General features: G+C 42.6%; 3 protein-coding genes across 7 annotated transcripts; all 3 read right to left on the bottom strand.

Moving 5' to 3' along the window:
- Positions 1–282: 282 nt before the first annotated feature.
- On the bottom strand, positions 283–3752 carry slc27a2 (solute carrier family 27 member 2). Its single transcript, XM_088379430.1, has 10 exons — positions 3196–3752; positions 2424–2633; positions 2178–2336; positions 1975–2099; positions 1719–1913; positions 1560–1650; positions 1250–1448; positions 1032–1129; positions 838–968; positions 283–775 (listed from the first exon to the last, which is right to left on the bottom strand). The coding sequence occupies exons 1-10, from the start codon at positions 3659–3661 to the stop codon at positions 599–601; spliced, it is 1851 nt and encodes a 616-aa protein (XP_088235556.1). The 5' UTR covers positions 3662–3752; the 3' UTR covers positions 283–598.
- Positions 3753–4433: 681 nt separating this feature from the next.
- On the bottom strand, positions 4434–9273 carry LOC148396107 (long-chain fatty acid transport protein 2-like). Its single transcript, XM_088379830.1, has 10 exons — positions 8709–9273; positions 7547–7756; positions 7327–7482; positions 7061–7185; positions 6776–6970; positions 6615–6705; positions 6303–6501; positions 6128–6225; positions 4966–5096; positions 4434–4896 (listed from the first exon to the last, which is right to left on the bottom strand). The coding sequence occupies exons 1-10, from the start codon at positions 9163–9165 to the stop codon at positions 4720–4722; spliced, it is 1839 nt and encodes a 612-aa protein (XP_088235956.1). The 5' UTR covers positions 9166–9273; the 3' UTR covers positions 4434–4719.
- A 325-nt stretch (positions 9274–9598) lies between these two features.
- On the bottom strand, positions 9599–19442 carry cep152 (centrosomal protein 152). Of its 5 annotated transcripts, none has more exons than XM_088379827.1 (29): positions 19199–19442; positions 18887–19034; positions 18639–18736; positions 17380–17480; positions 17179–17239; positions 16788–17069; positions 16429–16573; positions 16118–16258; positions 15829–15968; positions 15566–15766; positions 15350–15497; positions 15173–15264; positions 14952–15106; positions 14673–14874; positions 14495–14599; positions 14274–14404; positions 14074–14202; positions 13861–13996; positions 13589–13768; positions 13264–13524; positions 13041–13172; positions 12294–12860; positions 12108–12183; positions 11839–12006; positions 11683–11767; positions 11462–11544; positions 11231–11387; positions 10846–10952; positions 9599–10780 (listed from the first exon to the last, which is right to left on the bottom strand). In XM_088379827.1, the coding sequence occupies exons 3-29, from the start codon at positions 18723–18725 to the stop codon at positions 10089–10091; spliced, it is 4764 nt and encodes a 1587-aa protein (XP_088235953.1). In that variant the 5' UTR covers positions 18726–18736; positions 18887–19034; positions 19199–19442; the 3' UTR covers positions 9599–10088. The 5 variants fall into 5 exon arrangements, with proteins under 5 accessions (XP_088235953.1, XP_088235952.1, XP_088235951.1 ...); XM_088379826.1 differs by having other exon boundaries at positions 19093–19442; XM_088379825.1 differs by having other exon boundaries at positions 18887–19442.
- Between the last annotated feature and the right edge of the window lie 67 nt (positions 19443–19509).

A 19509-nucleotide genomic window follows, 5' to 3' on the forward strand; every position in this document is an offset into this window, starting at 1 on the left:
TTTATAACTCATTTGGTTAACGAATTACAAACGAAATCACAAATCTTTGTATTCTAAAATTATTTCCCTTCATAACATTTTACCTCACCTACTAATGACCAGGCCTTTCAGTCCTTTTTAAAAAAAAAAAAAAATACAGAAAAACAAATATTTCCTCATCAAAACTAACTAAATAATCCTCCACTCTCTCTCATCATCTGTGATATGAATTGTAACCCATAAAGCAGATAATGCAAATCATAATATCCGTTCAAAGGTGCATCACTGAAAACTCCCTTCAGATAGGAGAAACTTCACTACAAAGTTTATTATCCAAAGTTCAAGCATGTTAATGTACACACACAACTTCATTCTGACACAAGAGCATTGTGGATAAATGATTTCATTTGTCATGTTTGAAATGCTACAGTTGATTTCATCCATCATGAAGGATGAATTCTTATCAGTGGCAGAGCACTGCCGTGTACCATCTTTTCTGTGGCTATCAGGGTTGGATCTATCATAAATAGTCTTGTGGTGCATCCCTGAGATAAATTGTTTGAAGCAGCAAACGTGCCTGTAAACAAAATGTCTTTACACTTACGCTTCAACACTTTTGTCAGAGTTTAATAAGGCCTCTGGTTATGGCGCTGTACACCTCCGTGGTCATGGGAGCGAAGGTCTTTTTGGCCGCGTTGAAGTAATATAATGGATCACTGATGAGGGCGGGGTTGAAGCCTTCTTCCACCAGCTTGACTTTCTTCAGTTTAAATGTGCCCGTCATCTCCAAGGAAGGCTGAATTACATGTTTTGGGATTATAAGCACAATATATGTACACATGCAGAAGGAAGCCTCACCTGGATCCTGATGAATCGCGGGCAGGCGTAGACCGGCAGGTAGTTGACGGCCTGCCTGTAGGTGTCGGCGCAGTCAAAGTCTTCTCCTTCTTTCAACGTGATCGCCGCCATGCCTGCTCGCCCCTCATTCCCTATCACGGCAAAGCATTAATGCCGTCTCGTCTCACAAACGGCACGAGTCGTTGATGCCTTACCGTTCACCTTAACACCGTAAACGTTGGCCTCTAAAATGCAAGGCGCCAAGGTGAGGACATCTGCTACCTCCGACGTGGCCACATTCTCGCCCTTCCATCTGTTCCGAAGAAAAGGAGTTTCACCTCATTTCAAACCCTATTCCTAAATTGAAACCCTAATTTAAGACCCAAACCTAATCTTTCAAATATTAAAGTCATATCGTCACTTCACGACTTACCTGAAAGTGTCACCAACACGATCCTGAAAGTAGACAAAGTTGTCCTTGTCAAAGCGAAGCAAATCTCCCGTGTTGAAGTACAAGTCGCCTTTTTTCAACACGTCGCGGAGCCTCTTCTTCTCCGTCTGCTGCTCGTTGCCCGCGTAGCCCACAAAGGGCGACCTCTGCGTCACCTTCCCCACCAGAAGGCCCGTCTCACCTGACAGACAGCCATGATGCACAAAAGTCTACACCCTTTTGAAATGTTCATTCCTGTCTTCGTAATGGCAAACATTTTTGAACATGACGTTTTGTTGTATGTTCAGCTCACCTGTGGCCGCCTCAACGCAAAGACCCTGAGCGTTTCGGATAGGCTCCTCCTTCTCGATGTCAAACTTGATCAACAAGTACGGGAAAATTAACTGGCGGGAGAAGTTTACGGAGTGAGATATAAACCAACAAGCAGGGAATGATAAAAATTTTCACCTACCCTGTGGAAAAAGTTCATCCGTCCCACAGCGCCGACCTTAGAGGTGTAGTTAATAAATCCGATGTTTCCCTCTGTAGCCGCGTACAGCTCCTTTACTTTAATGTCACCGAAGCGCTTGAGAAACTCGGACCAGACGTCAGCGCGGACTCCGTTGCCCAGGGCGATCCGTACTTTGTGGTCCTTCTCATTGTCCTTCTGCAGAGGGGAACAACATCAGGGAATTGGAATCATCTTGAGGGAGGAGATGGTATCTGACCTTGGGCGTGTTGCAAAGGTAGCGCATGGTCTCGCCGATGTACTGCATCACGGTCACGTTGTGCTCCCTGCAGTCGTCCCAGAACTGAGACGCGGAGAACTTCCTCTTCAGCACGACCGATATACCTGCAGCAACAGTCACTATATGTCAGTATGGACATTGTTCGCATAGCTTTTGTTCAAATCGAGAAGGTCATGACCTACCTCTCTCAATGCAGCCCCCTAACCCAATGAGGAAGCCTGAGCTGTGGTAGAGCGGCAGGTTGATGTAGAAGACGTCGTTTCTTGTGACGCCGCACAGCGACTGGAGGAAAGATGCGGCCCACATCCTCTCGTGGGTGATGATCGCTGCTTTAGGCAAACCTATTAGGGACAAAAGTATTTTTTTCTGTCATATAAAATTCTCAAACACACCCAAAGGAGTTGTGGATGTTTTTGTCCCATTCATACCAGTGGTTCCAGACGTGTAGATATATATAGCAGTGCTCCTGACGGTAACATTGGCTCGGAGGTCTTTGGGCATAGGTTGGTCCGAGGCCTTGGAGATCTTGTCAGCCAAGAAATTGACACCCTGCAACTTGAATGTTTTTGATAGGAAGTACACATTGACCCCTTGCTCCCTCAACGCTGGCAAAACTTCCTCCACGGCCTCCTGCAGCTCTGCAAACACATATACATATTCTTGTTATTACTTGACTTTTCAGAAAGGAAAAATTTCTTCTAGCAAAAAATAAAATGAAAATAAAATAGAACATGATTACTAAGAACTTTTTTAATTTGCATATATTTTATATATAATTATTTCATTATTTAATGTGAATAATGCACCTTAATAGTAAACATTTAAGGTTTCATGCTGGTAGAATTCAGATAAAAGCATATAAATTCAATATGAAACATTTTTGGCAGACATTTTTTTTCCAGCTCAACTTTTTCTTATCCAAGGTAGAAGGAAAGGTGTGCAGGTGACCTTTAAACAGGCTGGCCATAGTTCGAATGCCCAACCTCAGAACTTTGAGGTAGACGTGCTCACCACATCAACCTGGTGCAAAATTATCATTCAATCACCAGCCATAATTATTACCATTTTTTTAAAAACGATTTTTACTTTGATTCTCCTCATTTTATGAATGGTTTTGCCCGTCATTCTGTTTTAAAATTCAAAAGTGGCCCTTGAGCATGAGTCTGCCCAACTATGGCCCACGCACGTCACGCATCTCACCTGCCGACGTCACCAACACTTTTGCGCCGCAGCAGGAGAAGCAGTGCAGCAGAGACTTGGATCGGATGTTAAAGTTAAGCAGAGCAACCGGACAACCCAGTTTAGCGAGTCCCAGCCAGGTCCACACGAGGTTGGGCTCGTTGCCCAGAAAGAGGGCCACCGCGTCCCCCTCCCGTAGGCGCGCCTCCTGCTTCAGCACCCGGGCAAGCCGGTTGCTGCGCCGGTCCACCTCGCCGTAGGAGAAGCACTCGCCCTCAAAGTGCAAGAATGTCTTGTCCGGGTGTCTCCGGACCGCTGCAAGGAATCCGTCCAAGACGCCATAGAATGGTTTGCTCCGTTTGTACTTGATCAGCCTGATGGCGAGCAGGAGACTCCGGAGGATGTAGACGCAGTCGTCCAGCCAGTAGGGGAAGCGCGTCCTGAGGATGAGCAGAAAGCCACCCACGACCGACAGCCAGATGAACATCTCGAACCGAAGGAGCTGACGAAGGACTGCGGCTCCGATCACAACAAGCCGCAGCGTATGGGTGCGCGTGGTGCATTTGTGGCAAAGTTCAGCCGCGACACTTGACCCCTCCTACTTTCTGCGTGTTTTCGACTTGCCACATCTCTTCCCACACCCAGTCGAGAAGACACTGCGCGCGTTTTTCTGCCCTCGCATTCGCATTCTCCATCATCATATTGGCCCATCACGATCGACAAATCAAACTCAGTTAAAAATGATGAACTGTGACTGAAATGAGATGACATTATGTGACGAATTATTTACAATAAATAAATAAATAAATAAATGAATGAATAAATAGATAGATAAATAAATAAATAAATAAATAAATAAATAAATAAATAAATAAATAAATAAATAAATAAATACGTTTGAATTTCAATAACAATGTAGTGATGTGGTGGGAAAAAATCAGTACAAGCTCTCTTCTACTTCTACAGCAGTTTGACAATAACAGGTTTTTGGAGGTAACTTCTTTTAAAATAATAGTATTGTAGTGTAGCAGGAAGTTCGCATAAATCTCCATGAGGGGGAGGAATGTCAAGTATGAAACTGAGCCTTGTTTGTCTGATGATTGATGACGTGAGACAGGGAGTGTGTGTGTGGGGGGGGGGGGGGGGCGTGCGCAAATGCATAAAAACACGCGCACACACGCACGCACACTAAACATCAAGTTGGAACTCTAATATACCATAACACTTAATCCCGGTTAAAGATTCACCCCGAACAACAATTACAACTTTCACTTTTAATTCTGAAATTGCACCTGTTTGCAGCTATGAAAAAAGTCAGGCAACAACAGTGTTTGTGGGCCGTCCCAACACAGCTACAAAATTAATTTCTATAACAATTAGCACCAAAATCCTTTTTTCAAACTTAACAGTGAATAGTTTAGCAAATAATCACAAGTATTTAAACTTTAAACCGATGATGATGATATCATATGCATTCACTAACACAGACATCAAATTCATTACAAAATAGATTTCTTTTTTATGGATCAAGTATATAAAAATATGTTAGATTTTGATCTTGCCTGATAATATTGCATTGACTATATCCATTGTAAGTGGGACATATTTCTTCTCCTTGTCATCCAAGAAATAGAGTGGATCATTGATAGCAGAGGGGTCAAAGCCTTCCCTAACCAACCTGGTCTTCATAAGCTTGAATGTTCCCGTGACATCTAAGGAGCTCTGCCATTAAAGTGGAATTTAATATCATTTGCAAATACAACTTATTTGGTAACAAGATGCTTTGAGTACCTGAATCCTTATAAAACGTGGCCTGGCGTAGGTCGGCAGGAAGCTTTCAAGATGCTTGAAGATGCCTTCAGTATCCAACGTACATCCGTCTCGTAGAACTACGGCCGCCATGCCTACTCTGCCCTCGTTGCCTTTGAGCAGAAAAAAAAAGATATTTATTTGCCAAGTATTCCCTTTGTCACCACACAAACTACTTTGGAATTGTTTGGGAGATTGTTAGATTATTTGTGGAGTTACAAGCAGAGTTCCATCACTGACCCACAATACATGAGCGATTGTGTTCCTGCGTTGTTTGTGTATCAGGTGTGTGGTGCCATTGTACAGTAACCGCTTTACTCTCCATCTGACTCAGGTTTCCTTTGACATGGGTGAACTTTACATTCCACATAAAATGAGTCACAGTTCAGGTGGAGAAAGAAAACAAACATTGCAGGTGACACTGTTCTAAAACGCCCCTAGGAACCTCGCTGAAATGACGCAGTTCATTCCTCTTGGGCCTTCACTGCAGATTCAGGTGAAAGTTTAGGACTCAAACATTGAAAGAGTTCCAGACACGGGCACACACGCGTGGCTATGTTAAGTGCCTCAGATATGTGCGGTTGTTTCCAGAACAGGTTAGTGGCAGGACGGGTTTATCCATGTGAAGCTCATTTCTTTTATTTGGAATCGTAGCTTCCTGCTGTGAGTCACAGTGAAGACGCAAAAAAAAAAACGTGTTCAGAAATACATGATGAAAATAGCTACAGGGTCATTTTGACAACACCGGTGACATGTTTTTTTTCTTAAGCATTCTGACACATCCAAATATAAACAAACACACAATTAGTTGCTGTTTGTGCCAGACTAATAAAGCTTGCTGATTGCAAAGCACACCACGCGATCGTGTTGACCCTGCTAACACGCTCACCAAGAGGTGGTGCAATTCCAGACAACTCCACAAGAGGGCGCAAATGCCAGCCACAAATACCAATGACTGCTGGCGCCCAGCAATTATAAAAAGCCAACAATCAAGACATTCATTATAGCTTTTTGGAGAGCATAGGAGAGAATTTTACTGTATCACTCACTTTTATCAGGTTGTAAAAGAAAGAAAGATTGTATTCATTATTGTCTAGTTATGAGACCCACGTTACATGGTTGTGATTGGTGCACATGTACATACCTGGCACTTCCACACCATACACAGTGGCCTCAGTGATGCAGTCAGCCTGAGTGATGACATCAGCCACTTCATTAGTGGACACGTTCTCTCCCTTCCACCTGTTTAAAAACACACACACACACACACACACGTCATACTCAGCTCAAACAAAGAAAAGAAAAAAGAAGAACCTCACCTGAAAGTGTCGCCGATGCGGTCTTGAAAGTAAATGAAGCCGTCTTTGTCGAAGAGCATCAAGTCGCCGGTGTTAAAGTAGACGTCGCCTTTCTTTAAGACGTCGTGCAGCTTCTTCTTCTCGGTCTGCTGCAGGTCTCTTGCGTAGCCCAAGAATGGCGTGTTTGCAGATATCTTAGACACCAGAAGGCCAGGCTCACCTAGCCAAAAAAAAAAAAGTATTGATAAATAATACATTTATACAATCAAAAGGAAATGGGTTTCTCTAACCACCAGAGTCAATTTTCTGGTAATTGCTGTGGGAGTGACCCACCTTCAGGAACCTGGATGCAGAGACCCGATGAATCCCTCAGAGGTTGCTCCTCTTCCACATCATATTTGATCAGTGCAAAGGGATAACGCCACTGCAAGACAAACGATAGAGCTGATTGATGAAGAGCTAAAGAAAAAGCGCCAAATGAAGTTCAGACTTACTCGAAACAAGAAGTTGGCTCGTCCCACAGCGCCGATCTTTCCGCAGTAATTCATGAAAATAATGTTACCCTCCGTTGCTCCGTAAAGCTCCAGGATTCGAATGTTTCCAAAGCGGTTTAAAAAATCTCTCCAAACGTTGGCTCGGATGCCATTGCCGATCGCTAGTCTTACATTGTGGATTCGGTCGTTGGGTTTCTATCGGGAGAATGAAGAAATATTGTGCCTCGGTTAATTCATATATTTCTCATATTTAAACTTAAGTGAGAGATAAAATCTGATGCCTACTTTTGGTGTGTTACATAGAAATCGCATAACTTCGCCAATATACTGTATGGCAGTCACGTTGTATTTCCTGCAGTCATCCCAGAACTGAGATGAAGAGAATTTACTCTTTAGTGCAACTGTGATACCTGAATACAAAAGAACACATTCAACTAAGTACAGTAACACTAGTGAATATTGTGACAAGATTGTTTGACTGCATTTAATAACCCCTCAAGGCCCAAGTGTCACTCCTGTGATTGACCGGTGAATGAATAGGTGGCACATACCTAATTCAATGGCACCCGCGAATCCAACAAGTCCTGATGTGTGGTAGAGAGGGAGACTGATATATAGCACATCATCTGATTTCAAGTTGCATGAGCTCAGAATCATAGCCATGCGCCACAGTTTGTTGTGAGTTAGCACAGCTGCCTTAGGAAGACCTGTTCAAAAGAAGAGGGAAGTGAAGAAGCCATTTTGCAAAGTCAACAATCCAATGTGGCTCACCTGTCGTCCCTGATGTATACACATAGAAGGCAGGACTGTGCATGTTCAAATGTGATCTTAAATCTTTGGTGAGGGGTTCACAGGACATATTTGTCATCTTGTCAACGAAACCGTGCATGTCTGAATTTGTTTGTGTGTTTCCCATGAAGAACACCTTCACCGGTTGCTCCAGAAGCTCTGGGAGAACCTCCATTACGGCAGCCTGCAAGTCTGAACACAAGTATTCAAGTTTTTCCCTAAATCTATTGGGGCCTATTTCAAATTTTGTCAGCCATTGTCCGATTACATAACGCATCCTGTTTGTTTGAAGTACTCAGCATTTAAGGTTACTCATTTCTGTAGGGGGAGCCAGAGCACAAAACTTCCAAGTAAGAACCTTGGTTTTGTTTTGCACAATGTTATTTGTTAAAGATTGCCCAAAAACTATTGATTTGTGGCCTGTAAGAGTGCTGAACATGGACAGCTTTCCATGTTCCAGTTAATTTGATTATGAAATCAGACAACCAGAAAATCCTGATGATTGGAAGGAAACATGGTACTATGTACCTAATTATGAACCTTTGCCGGGTGACGGCGTATTCTTACGCAAACACATTTATCTGCGCAGCAGCCGTAACCTCACAACAGTAAACATATGTGGAACTATTTACAGATGTATGAATTTACAGTATGCAAATATTAGCACTTAAATGGGATTAAGGAATTATCTTAATATTCGTAATGACAGACAGGAGGTTATTTGAATACGACAAACTCATTTGTGGTTAAATTGGAAAGCATTGGTTTTACCCCACTGGTTAAAAACTTGAATGCCGAAATTTGCAATGACAGTGATTTTATGTAAAAGTAAAAATAAACACAACAAATAAATATAATAAACATAAATACTGAAATAAACACAATATAGGTAAATACTATTAAATATCGTTATATATATTTCAATTTATGATGTCAAAAATAGTTTTATATGATTGTTTTTCTTACCACTTGTTATTTTTTTTGCTTTTTTTAAAATTTATTTTAATCTTAATTTCAATTTGATCTAGCCCGGGAAGAAGGGGATTTTTTCTTGATTTTTTTCATTATTCCAAATTATTAACAATTCCATCGTGGAGCGCTTGTCCTATCGCACAATGTGGATTTTTCTCGGTAGACATTTCACCTTGAGCCACCAGCAGAACTTGAGCGCCGCTGCATTTGAAGCAATGCAGCAGAGACTTGGACCTGATGTTGGTGTTGAGGAGCGCCACCGAACATCCGAGCTTGAACAGAGCCAACCAGAGCCACACGAACATGGGCTCATTGGCCACGAACAAAGTCACCGTGTCGCCTGGCTTAACTTGACCACTTTGCAGCAACAACCTGGCGGCCTGGGTGCTGAGTCGGTCGGCCTCCTGGTACGTGAACGTCTCATCTTTGAAGAGGAGGAGCGGCTTGTGCGGATGCTTTTTCGCTCGCTCCAAAAAACGGTCCACGAGGGTGTAGTTGGTCTGGGTGTAGTGCAAAACTTTGCGTCGTAATCGCAGATTTGTCACGATAAATTTGACATCCTGGTAGAAGTAAGGGAAGCGAAAAAACAGGCCAATTGCAAAGGCTGCGAGGACCAACCACAAGAGCATTGTTTCTTCGTCTGTGGAGCACAATCTGCATTTAGACTTAGTAAAAAAAAAATTGCACAATCGGCAGCATATCGTGGACAGAGTCGCTCCAGAGATGTGGGTGGAGAAAAGTCAAGCCCACAACAGCGCTCAGATTTCACAGGAATCCACCAAGTCAATGATCGCCAGTAAATTATCTGTCATGTGACATTTTTTCCACAACGTGATGGTGCAGTTTAAAATGTTTGCGCTTGTTTGCTTTTTTACCTATTGCCCGCTCCACTATTCAGTACAGTGATTCGGAACTTTTATTTTATCTTAAAACAAACTTAACTAAACGCTGCAATATGATTGGCTTCTGCATCCGCGTAAAATACGCCTACTGTATTGTGTCTGTCTTTCAGAATACAAACCATTTTGATTATTTTGTACAAATATGGGGACAAGCGGGATATTAGATGGATGATATGTATATTTGGGATCGTCATCTCTTAGATTTTGATTATCAACTACAAATGCATCTTCCTCGCTTTCCTGTTTTATCTTCCCCCTATACATTATTAGGCAGTTATTGTATGATTAGTTTAGAGATCTTTATACATATTTTTTGCACATTTTTGAAATCCTTATTATCTTTGTGTAAACCACTTCATTTGTTTATTAAAAGAAAATATAAAAAATACTCTAAAACAACATATGTTCCCTTGATCTCATATAAAAAAAAATGTACACTAGATTTGAAAAGAGCAATGAGTGGAATTTCTGTTATTGCAATAGACATCCATAAATATAAGTTGGTGTGCAAATTTTGACCTGTCGAAACATTTAGTGAAAATAAAAAAAGCTTAATGATATAAACACTTATAGCCACTTTCTGAAAACCTGGTTTTGAATTGAAATGTAGAACCTCAACAGCGTTTTCCTTTGGACACATTTTGTCACTGTCAGTTTGGTTGGTTAAACGGGCTGTCAAAGCCGCTGTCCTGCTGACATTGTCTCAACTCCGAAAACAGAGGCCCACTCAGCTTTTCTCCCTCTGAGCCCAGTACGGGCTCCCTCTTTGTGTTCAGCTTCCCTTGATGGGATGAGGTTTGGGTTCGAGTCCAACTCTCTTGGGCGATGTCATTATAAACCGTCAAGTCAGACGTGTCCGGGGTGAGCCGATCAAACTGGCTGAAGTCACGGGCAGAAACTGAGAACGGCTTCACCGACTCTACTTTCCTCCCCGAGTAAGACACTCGAGGGAGGTGGTGGCTGTCTGAGTCACTGCTGCTCAGGCTCCAGTTAGTGCGTTTATCATCTCTGACTGGAAGCTCCTGCGTGACACAGGGTTCGTTTGGCGTGTCCGCATGGCTTTCCGGTTGTCCACCCTGCAGGTACGCCTCCCTATTTTTGCTTCTCAAAGGAGCAGAGCATGAAGAGGCCACTTTGTGAGGGTAGAGTTGCGCATCTGCTGAGTCCTGGTTGTTCACAAATTTAGTCCGCGCCTGAGTTGCTTTTTGCTCCAAACCCGACAACTTTTTCCTGTGGGTTCTATCCTCCGTTCTTTTCTCAAGTGGTCCAGATGACGGGTTCTTCAAAAAGTCTGTCTTACTTGCTGGGGCAGGCCCAGTGGTGGACATTACCGTGATGCCAGCTGTCAACACAAAACAGTCTTAAAATTCAGAGTAAAAACAAAACAATGTATTTTAGAACACTCACTTGGTAAAGCGTGGTTCTTTCCAGATTTATTCTTCACAGGTGTCTCTAGTACTTTAGCCATGGCCGCCAACTTGCTGGCAGCATTCATTATTTTCTTTTCAGCCCTGCTGAAAATATTAAGATTAATGTAAGCTTGATTAACTTCAGTGGTGGCAAGTAATTACATCAAAATGATTAAGTTACTGAACTTCAGTGGATTTTTCAGGTATACTTGAGTATTTTTTTGCCAATATGGGATTCTCACTATTCTCAATATTTCAAAGTGTGTAATATATTTTTTTTTAAACACAAGTATCAGCACTTCTGTACTAAAGTACATAGTGTTAAGGAACGCCAGTGATTTAGCAAAAAAAACAAAAACACGATGGCAATCGTGTCTGCTCACCCCGTGGTTTTCCCGTCGTCCTCCAGCAATTCCTGCAGGCAGGTCAGGTAATAGCGTCGCATTTTGCGGGCCGTGTCCTGCCTCTCCCGGAGCACCTCGATGCGGATCATCTCAGCTGCTCGCTCGCGGCTTTCTTGGAGATAACGCAGCATGTCTCCTGAAGGACCAAAACATAACATTTTGGAAATTTTCCATCCATCTTTCTGTCTTGCTTGTGGGAGAATCACCAACCTCTTATTTTTTCAACAGTTGTCAAGTATTGCTGCTTCATTTTTTCCAGGCCCTCTTGAAGAGTTTGTTGATGATTTGAAGGCCTGAAAATGGCAACATCACTCTTTATTTTAGAGAAAGGAAAAAAAAATCCTCACATTGGGTATCTAAATATTTGCCATACTCATAGTGATATACTATTTGTTTTTATATGTTGTGAAAATTTTAGCTACATCACAAACCCAGCATCTTCTTTGCTTCGCTTCACTTCCTCCAGTTGTAGCAGATGCTCCTCATTTGCCTTTTGTAATCGGCGCTCGTGTTCGTCTACCATAAACAGTAGCGATTAACACAATGAACGGCGGGAAATATTCAAACCGCATTTGTTTAAACGTTACCTTTGAGTTTCTGTATGGTTGTTTTGTGTTCTCGGACGCTGTGCTGGAACTGCCGGCAAGCTTTTGCCAAGTGCTTCTGAAGCTCCTGGTTTTTCTTCTCCAGTTTACTGGCGGTGTCTGCGCAATCCTTCCTGCTGCAAACCTGCACTCCACTCTGGGCTAAGGAGCCTACACAGGACAGATTACAGCGTCATGTAAATTCTCCACAAAGCAGATATTAATTTATTTCATTTTCAATCCACTCAGAGCGTAATGAGGATTTTTCCTACTTTGCATTTTGTTGATTTCTCTTTCATGCGGTTCTTGCGTTTCTCGTAACACACAGCTCAACTGAGCCTCACTTATCTGTGGGAAAGGGAGAAAAAAAAATCCGTCAAGGTAAAGCAGCTCACCCAGATCATTGTTATGTTTCAGGACAGGCTAACAGTTAGCTCCTGATGGAACTAAGAACATACTTTCTTCCATTCTTTCTTGGCCTGGCACACAGCTTTGTCAACAATGTCTATGCAGCAAGTTTGAATCACGTGCGTTACGGCGCCCTCTGACACGCTGCCGCTCACGCTCTCCGTGAAACTCTGCTGCTCAGTCCTGGAAGCGCCAAGAAGCTGCGTCTGGACCTCTGCCAGAGCAGTTTGAAGCTCCACGAGGAAATCTTCCCTCATCTGCCGCTTCTGGGCTTGTTCCTTCTCAGCCTGCTGATATCTCCACTCGTCCTCTCTGGCCCTCAGGGTCTGCAGCAGAATTATCTCCTGCTTCTTATGCTGCTCCTGGAGTTTGGTTTGGTACATTTGCTCGCTGCGAGTTTGGACAAGGGAAATCTCTTGCTGTTTGTCTCTTTTCCAGGCTGCTCTGGCTCCGGCAAGTTCAGCCTCCAACAGTGCGGCTTGTTCTCTTCGTAACTGCTCCAGCTGACTCTGGAGAGTCACCACCTTCTCTTGCTCTTTAGTCGTACCACATCTTTGACCTTGGTCTTGTTGCTGCTTGCGCCACTGCGCCTCTGCTGCCCTCAGAGCCTGCGATACCTGGTACATGTCCAACAAGCAGTGGAAGCATGTTTTTCTCCATAAGAATATGGTCATATCTCACCATCAATATGAGCTGTTTTCATATAAAAAATGAAATACTGTTTGCTTGTAAATAAAATGTATAAATGTCACATGTTGGTTAATTTTTCCAGTAATTACCTCACTGATGTGCTTTACCTTTTGTTCCACGTCTTGTTTTTGCAGCTCTTCCCATTTCTCTTTCTCTCTTTGGAGCAAGGCTTGGTATTGCGGCAATGAAGGCAAATCTTCAATCCAGCGGTTATAGGCCCTGGTCACTGCTCCTTCAACCTGTAACAAACACATTTGTTTTTACGCTCAAAAAAATGCACATGGTCTCACATTCCTGAATTGTTATGACATCCTAATTACAGTATCAAACCTTATTGGCCAAATCATGCAGATGTTTCTCCTGATTCTCCATCTGGACTTTTTTCCTGGCTTCTTCCACCGCTCGGCGTTGGACTTTGTCAGCTTCCGCTTGCAGCTGCTGTCTCTGGGCACAGAGTTTGGAGTCCAACTCCTTGACGGTGACGGTCAAAGCGTTTGCTTCCGTCTCCTCTGTCTGACAGGTTGCCTCAGAGGTCTCAGGTTGTTTTCTTTGCCTGGCTTCCTCCAGCTTCAGAGTCCAAGTCTTCTCCATCTGCACAGAATCAGAAGCAAACAAAATGATGCTGCTAATTGCTCCTCCAGAGATACAGTCATACCTGATGTCGCGCTTCATCCCAAGCAGCCTTGGCCAAGGCTTTGTGAGATTTCACCTGCTGCTGGATCTCAGCCTCCTTCTCCTTGGACCAGAGAGCCTTGAGCTGGGCGATGGAGGCCTGATGCTGCACCTCTAGCTCAGTCCTTAGTTTCTCCACATCTGTGCTGCTCTCCCCTTTTTTCTGTCAAAGTGTCATCATATATTTTACCAATCAATTTCTAGGGAGCAGCAGATTTTGATATTTTGATACTGAAGATGTCTGATTGGGTATACCTCATTTTCTTTCTTCAGTGCATCCTCCGTGGCTTTGTTTCTGATGCTTTCTTCCAAGATTTCCTTTTCCTTGCAGACAGATATGTAACACTCTTGCACAGCCAACACCTTATCACTGGCCTCAGAGAGTTGAGAGCTGGGCAGGAATGAATCCACAATGAGCTGCTTCAATACAGTTCGTTCAAAACATAAAATGTCCCGACGGGCACGTACTTTAGGTCTTGGATTTGTCGCTCGTGTTGTGCCGTCAGACGTTCAAGCTGATCGTTGTGTTGCAGCATGAGCTCCGTCCTGACTCGTTTCACCACGTCATCCCTGTGCTGCTGATTAATCCGCTCGGATCTTCATTGAGAGACAGACATGGTTAATGAAAAAGAGTCAAGATTTCATTAGCTCCCTTGTATTTGTCTCACTGCTTAGCAGCCGCTTGCTTTTCCTGGTGCAACTCCTGAATCATCTCTCTCGTCTTGACGCAGAGCTCTGAGTTGGCAGAACGGACCTTTTCCTCACTCTGCTGCAGCTCTGCAATTTTACTTTGCAGGCCCTAGAATTGAAAGACAACAATCGTAGCAAACCTCCATATTGTCATTTAGTAAACACAACGGGGCCTTGAGTAAAATAATTGATGACCAACCTCCACTTGATCCTGCAAGCGTTGTTTGTCTTCCTGGAGTTTCACTAACTCATTCTGGTCCTCTGCAGTCAAGTTTGGATGTTTTACCTGGATGGATTGTCTAACCTGCGGCCAAGCAAGCTTACGTCAAACTTGGATAATTCATTTCAGTGTCAGATTTTTTTATCATAGTGCGTACCGATGAGCTGAGCTTGGCTTCGTCTAATTGGTTCTGCAGCTCATCTGCCCGGGCCCGACTCTGTTGAAGCTCCTCCTGCAGGTGACTGATCTTCTGCCTCTTGCTCTTTAAACTCCCCAAGCAGCGCTGCATTTCCACTTGCAGTTGGCGCAAAGCTTCATCCTGAGGCAGCTGCGAGTCTGACAGGGTGGCCAGGGCCACGCTGTTCACGCAGAAAGAGTCTCAGAATTATTTGAGAGAATATTACATGATTAAAAAATGAACTGGTTGGACAAGTACCTGCGGAGAGAACCATTGGTTTTCTTAAAGCCTAACGCCAAACAGGAGTCAGAGAGCTGGTTCTGGCAGTCCCAGTTGGGCTCTAATGCAATAACGCCATGTTTTAAAGCAGATTCATACAGCATGATCTGCTCCTTCAAGTCAGCAAGATCCTCCTACGGGGTAAAAAGAAAATGAGAAACAAAGTGATTCTTTTTGAGACACAAAACCGAATAACAAACCTGTAGGTCTCTGTTCATATTGTCACTTAGAACCTTGGCCGTTTGAGCCTGCTGTAGTTTGATTTGGATTTGACTCATTTCTTGCACAGAACCTGGAGAAAAAATAAAAATCGGAGTAAACCCAAAGAAAAGATGGCTGAATAACGGCTGTCCACATTTAAGACAACTTTGGCTCACTTGTCTGCAAGAGCTTGGCACATTGTTGCTGACTCTTCTCCAGACTCTGGGTGAGAGCATTGACCACTCTGGCTCGCTCAAGTTGCTCTTCTTCCCGTTGCCGCTCCAACTGTTTCACCTGCTCACGGAACTTCTGACTAGTATCCATCTGAAAAGCATCGCCATGACGTTTAAAAGCAATTAGACAAAAGATAGGCCAAAAGTAAAAATCCAAACCTGTTCCTCCAGAGCTTGAGACTTAGCATCAAGCTGCTGCTGTAAGACCAAGAGCGCGGCCTCATGCTGCTCCTTGATGACGGCGAGGTCTCTGTCGTGCTGCTTACGCGATTTGGACAGCGTGTCCGAACGACACAGCTCCAACATCTGCTGCTTCATAGTGTCAACAGCGGCCTCGGCCACCCGCTGCTTCTTTGCGTTCTGAAATTAAACTTTATATCAATGCTTCCTGACGAGCTACTGTACGAGCTCTTATAACTTACGTCCTGGTCTCGCTCATTCAAGGTCTGTATTTGCTGCTCCATCATCTTGAGTTTGCTTTGCATTTGAAGCTCCCGCTCTTTGGCCTCCCCCAGGAGTCGAGTCGATTCCTTAAGACTCGCGGTAAGGTCATTTTTCTGATCTGTGCGTAAATAAATCAAAAGTGAATTGCAGACAAGTGTCTAGACTGTAGATATGGATTTTTTTAGTCCAAGTAATATCAGATTTACACAAGTTGTTTCCTTGTCTCGGGGCCACATCATTTCATCAAAGACAGAAAAGGAAAAATACCTTTAGCGATTGCCAACTGGTGCTCAAGGTATCTCGTGTTGCGCTTTGAATCCTCAAACTTTTGCTCCAAGTCCTCATTTTGCCTTTTAAGAGCTACGTTGAATATCTGCAACTGGGTAATCTGCTCTTTCTCAGCAGTTTCTAAAAGACAGCAGAAAGAAACGTCAGTCAGTGAAACTTCAAATGGCTGAAACTTCAAACTGCATCTTTGGTTACAAGTACTTGGCATATAGCATACAAAAAAAAAATGCTATAGGGCAAGAAATGTTTCCCAACCTCCGGACATTGTCAGACAACATTATGAGACTTACGCTGTGTTGAGTCAAGGAATTCTCTTTGTAGTTGATCGAATGGACGGTCTTGATGTGTAGCCTGTGAGCTCAACATCTGACGTGGAGGGCCGTGAGGATTGTAGCTGACCCGGTAATCATCCACACGTCGTTCCACTGCTCCAGGCTTAAGATTCAAAAGAAGAAAACACCGGAAAAGCAATATTTAAATGAAAGCTTCTCTTGTGTAAAGTTAGGTATTTATCTATTCATTTTATAGCGCTTCAAAGAGGCTAATTGCTTCATCCTGGTTTAAAAAAAAATTCAAAAAAGCGGCTAAAATTACAATATTAATTTCCAGTAAAATCGCTTTTTCTGGCAGAAGAAAGAATCAGCCTTACCTGAGATTGCACTCTAGGATTATTACAGTCACTAGTTCCATCTCCATTGCAGTTGACAATGTTATTAGCACGAAGGTGTGGCTCATATGGATCATCTGTGGAGAAACCATTGGCTTCTGAAGATCGTTCTGTTCCCATGCTGTTTTGGGTACAGTCTTCCTGGGTGAACTGAGAATCCGAATGCTGGTTCCAGATATGAGCCGAAGGTTGAGAATGACCATTGCTCTGAACGCCTCCATCTTCATAAGTAAAATCATGATGATCGTAGTCTTCTTCATAGCTCTTTTATGAGACATTGAAAGTTTGATGGTTATTTTTCAATTGAAATGAAAAGAAAAAACTGATGTCAGGTATGTATAAATAATAAAATAACAAAAACATAAAAACATGCCTGCTCATGAGAATTTGGCCTGGGATGATCTGACCGCTGTTGAGTCCATTTGGACTGTGGGCTGTAAAGAGACACCAAAAGCACTCAACAATCAACTCCACAATCGATGGTTATTAATCAATAGACGAACAATCTTGTATCCCATCTCGAGTAGGAACAACACTGAGATTCGGCAAAAGCCATTTCATTCAAGCATGTTACCTGTTTTCAGCATTTCTATTTATCAATTCCTGCTCTGTGCAGGAGGAGTCTCTGCTGTCCTCCAGCATGTCATCCGGCATGTTTGCGAGGAGATTGTGGAGCTGCAGAAAAAAAAGAAAAAACAAAACAAAACAAAACAAAAACTCAAGGCAGTGAGTCATCATGTTTGTGCTGCAACCAAGGACAATAAACATAGAACAAAAAATTCGCAATGTCAAAAATGTTTAATCGCTTGAAGTCTCCATTTGATAGGTATTAAAAAATAAAAACTGCAAATTATGATGTCAAGAAGTAGCACTTCATATTTACAAATGAAATAAAATCTTTCATTTTGGAATTACTACTTCCTAATTGGGCTTCTAATATTTGAGTAAAAGTATATGCTTTGTTAAATCATAATAAAACTGCAGTACAGTTTCAGTGACAAAAACAATTTAAATTATTGTCTCCACATCAACCAGTTTTGCCCCTTTGTAACTCAGTAACAAGTATATTCTTCTTATGTCAGAAACAGGCTTAACATGCTTGCGTTATTCCAGCTATTCAAATAAAACCAGCTGGACTTACTTCCCATAAGGACCGTTGAATCGTCTGTAAATCCTCCACCGTGTCCTCAACCGAAGGACCCATATTATCCCATTTGCACATTTAGCGCAAGAAAATGTATCCACTTCAAGCGCCAATCCAATTCATAGCATCCCAACTGATTTCACATTTCAAAATAACCAAAGAGTCCATGGCATGTTGTCGACTCCAGGCACAACTCATGTGCTCCATTGTTTGAACAAAACATATAGCAAAGCTAAATGGAGCAGAAACATTCCACTTACTGGCAGGAAACATTTTCCACTTGACTAGTTAATCTATAAAACGTAGGATCCATTGCTAAAATAAAAAGTAGATTATTAATAGATTCACAACATCCAGTTAGTCTTTTTGTTCCACTCTTCGGGAACATAATTCTTCACGCTTGCTCTTAAGTGGCATTGTGAACAAAACAAGTAATAGTATGAAAGTAGGTTAACCACATGGCGGCCGGCTACATCCAGTGACACACCAGGAAGAAGCCAACAGGGCCAATCGCAACACAAAGCAACATATTGAGGGGATGAGTCATAACAACAACCCTGCATACCAGCCTCACTGTGAAGGTTTTATGCTAATCCTCAAATAGATCCAAACAAGGACACATATTTGAAGCTCACAATTGTAATATTGGTGAATGGAATGATTATATTGATAATAATATTGTGTTGTACCTCTTGTTTTCTCGCAAGATCATCTTGGTCGTATTCTTCCTCATCATCCTGGGTTTGGAGAGCAGCAGTATCAAAATCTATAGACATGATGGTTTTTGCTGCACGGGGAAGATATATACATAAATATAAAAATACAAAAATATGAATACCTCTGTATTTATTGTAAGGTTATCAGATGTAAAACGAGAGTTGCCTGAAATTAGGATAATGTTGTGCGTAACAGTGTATACAAAAGACAATTACCTTACCTTGAGACACACCCCGTGGACAGAATTTCACGTGGTTATTCCTCTCTTAAAAATGACGTTAATGGTTGATAAATGCTCGCCACATTGTTGTTTACAGTGCAGCGAGGCAAGCTAACCAGCCTCAACGGAGTCACGTTAGCTTCCTTTGCTATTACAGAAAAGAGAAGTAAAATACAAACGGAGCATTTTTAAAAGTATCCGCATACCTTTGTTGGTGGAACGTGATTATTAATTAGCGCGTTGTTAGTTTAATTTGTTGTCATTTGGCCCAGCACTTTGCTTCGTAAGCTATAAAAGCTAAAAGTGGCTAACCGGATGTTCGCTCGTCCTCGTCAACTTTGAAAAGTCGCGCGCAGTTGCGCGGCGCTCGCGCCAATGAAACCCAGTTTGGAACGTTTTTGATGCGCGTTCACACACATACTGCACCAGCCAACATTTGCATCACGTTTGCATCACGTTGAACATCAGATTCATGATAAAAACAGTGATTTGTATTTTGTCCTCCAAATAAACGATACTGAAGAAACAGATCGTGTCCCCATGATAACGTGCGTTTTGAATTGTGGGAGATGTAGTTCTATTGTCGACCGCCATTTTTGAAGTGTGCAGTGACGTCATAGTTA

Source organism: Syngnathus floridae, chromosome 6 (assembly GCF_059516105.1).
Source record: "Syngnathus floridae isolate MCC-2025c chromosome 6, RoL_Sflo_1.0, whole genome shotgun sequence".
Classification (NCBI taxonomy): Eukaryota; Metazoa; Chordata; class Actinopteri; order Syngnathiformes; family Syngnathidae; genus Syngnathus; species Syngnathus floridae.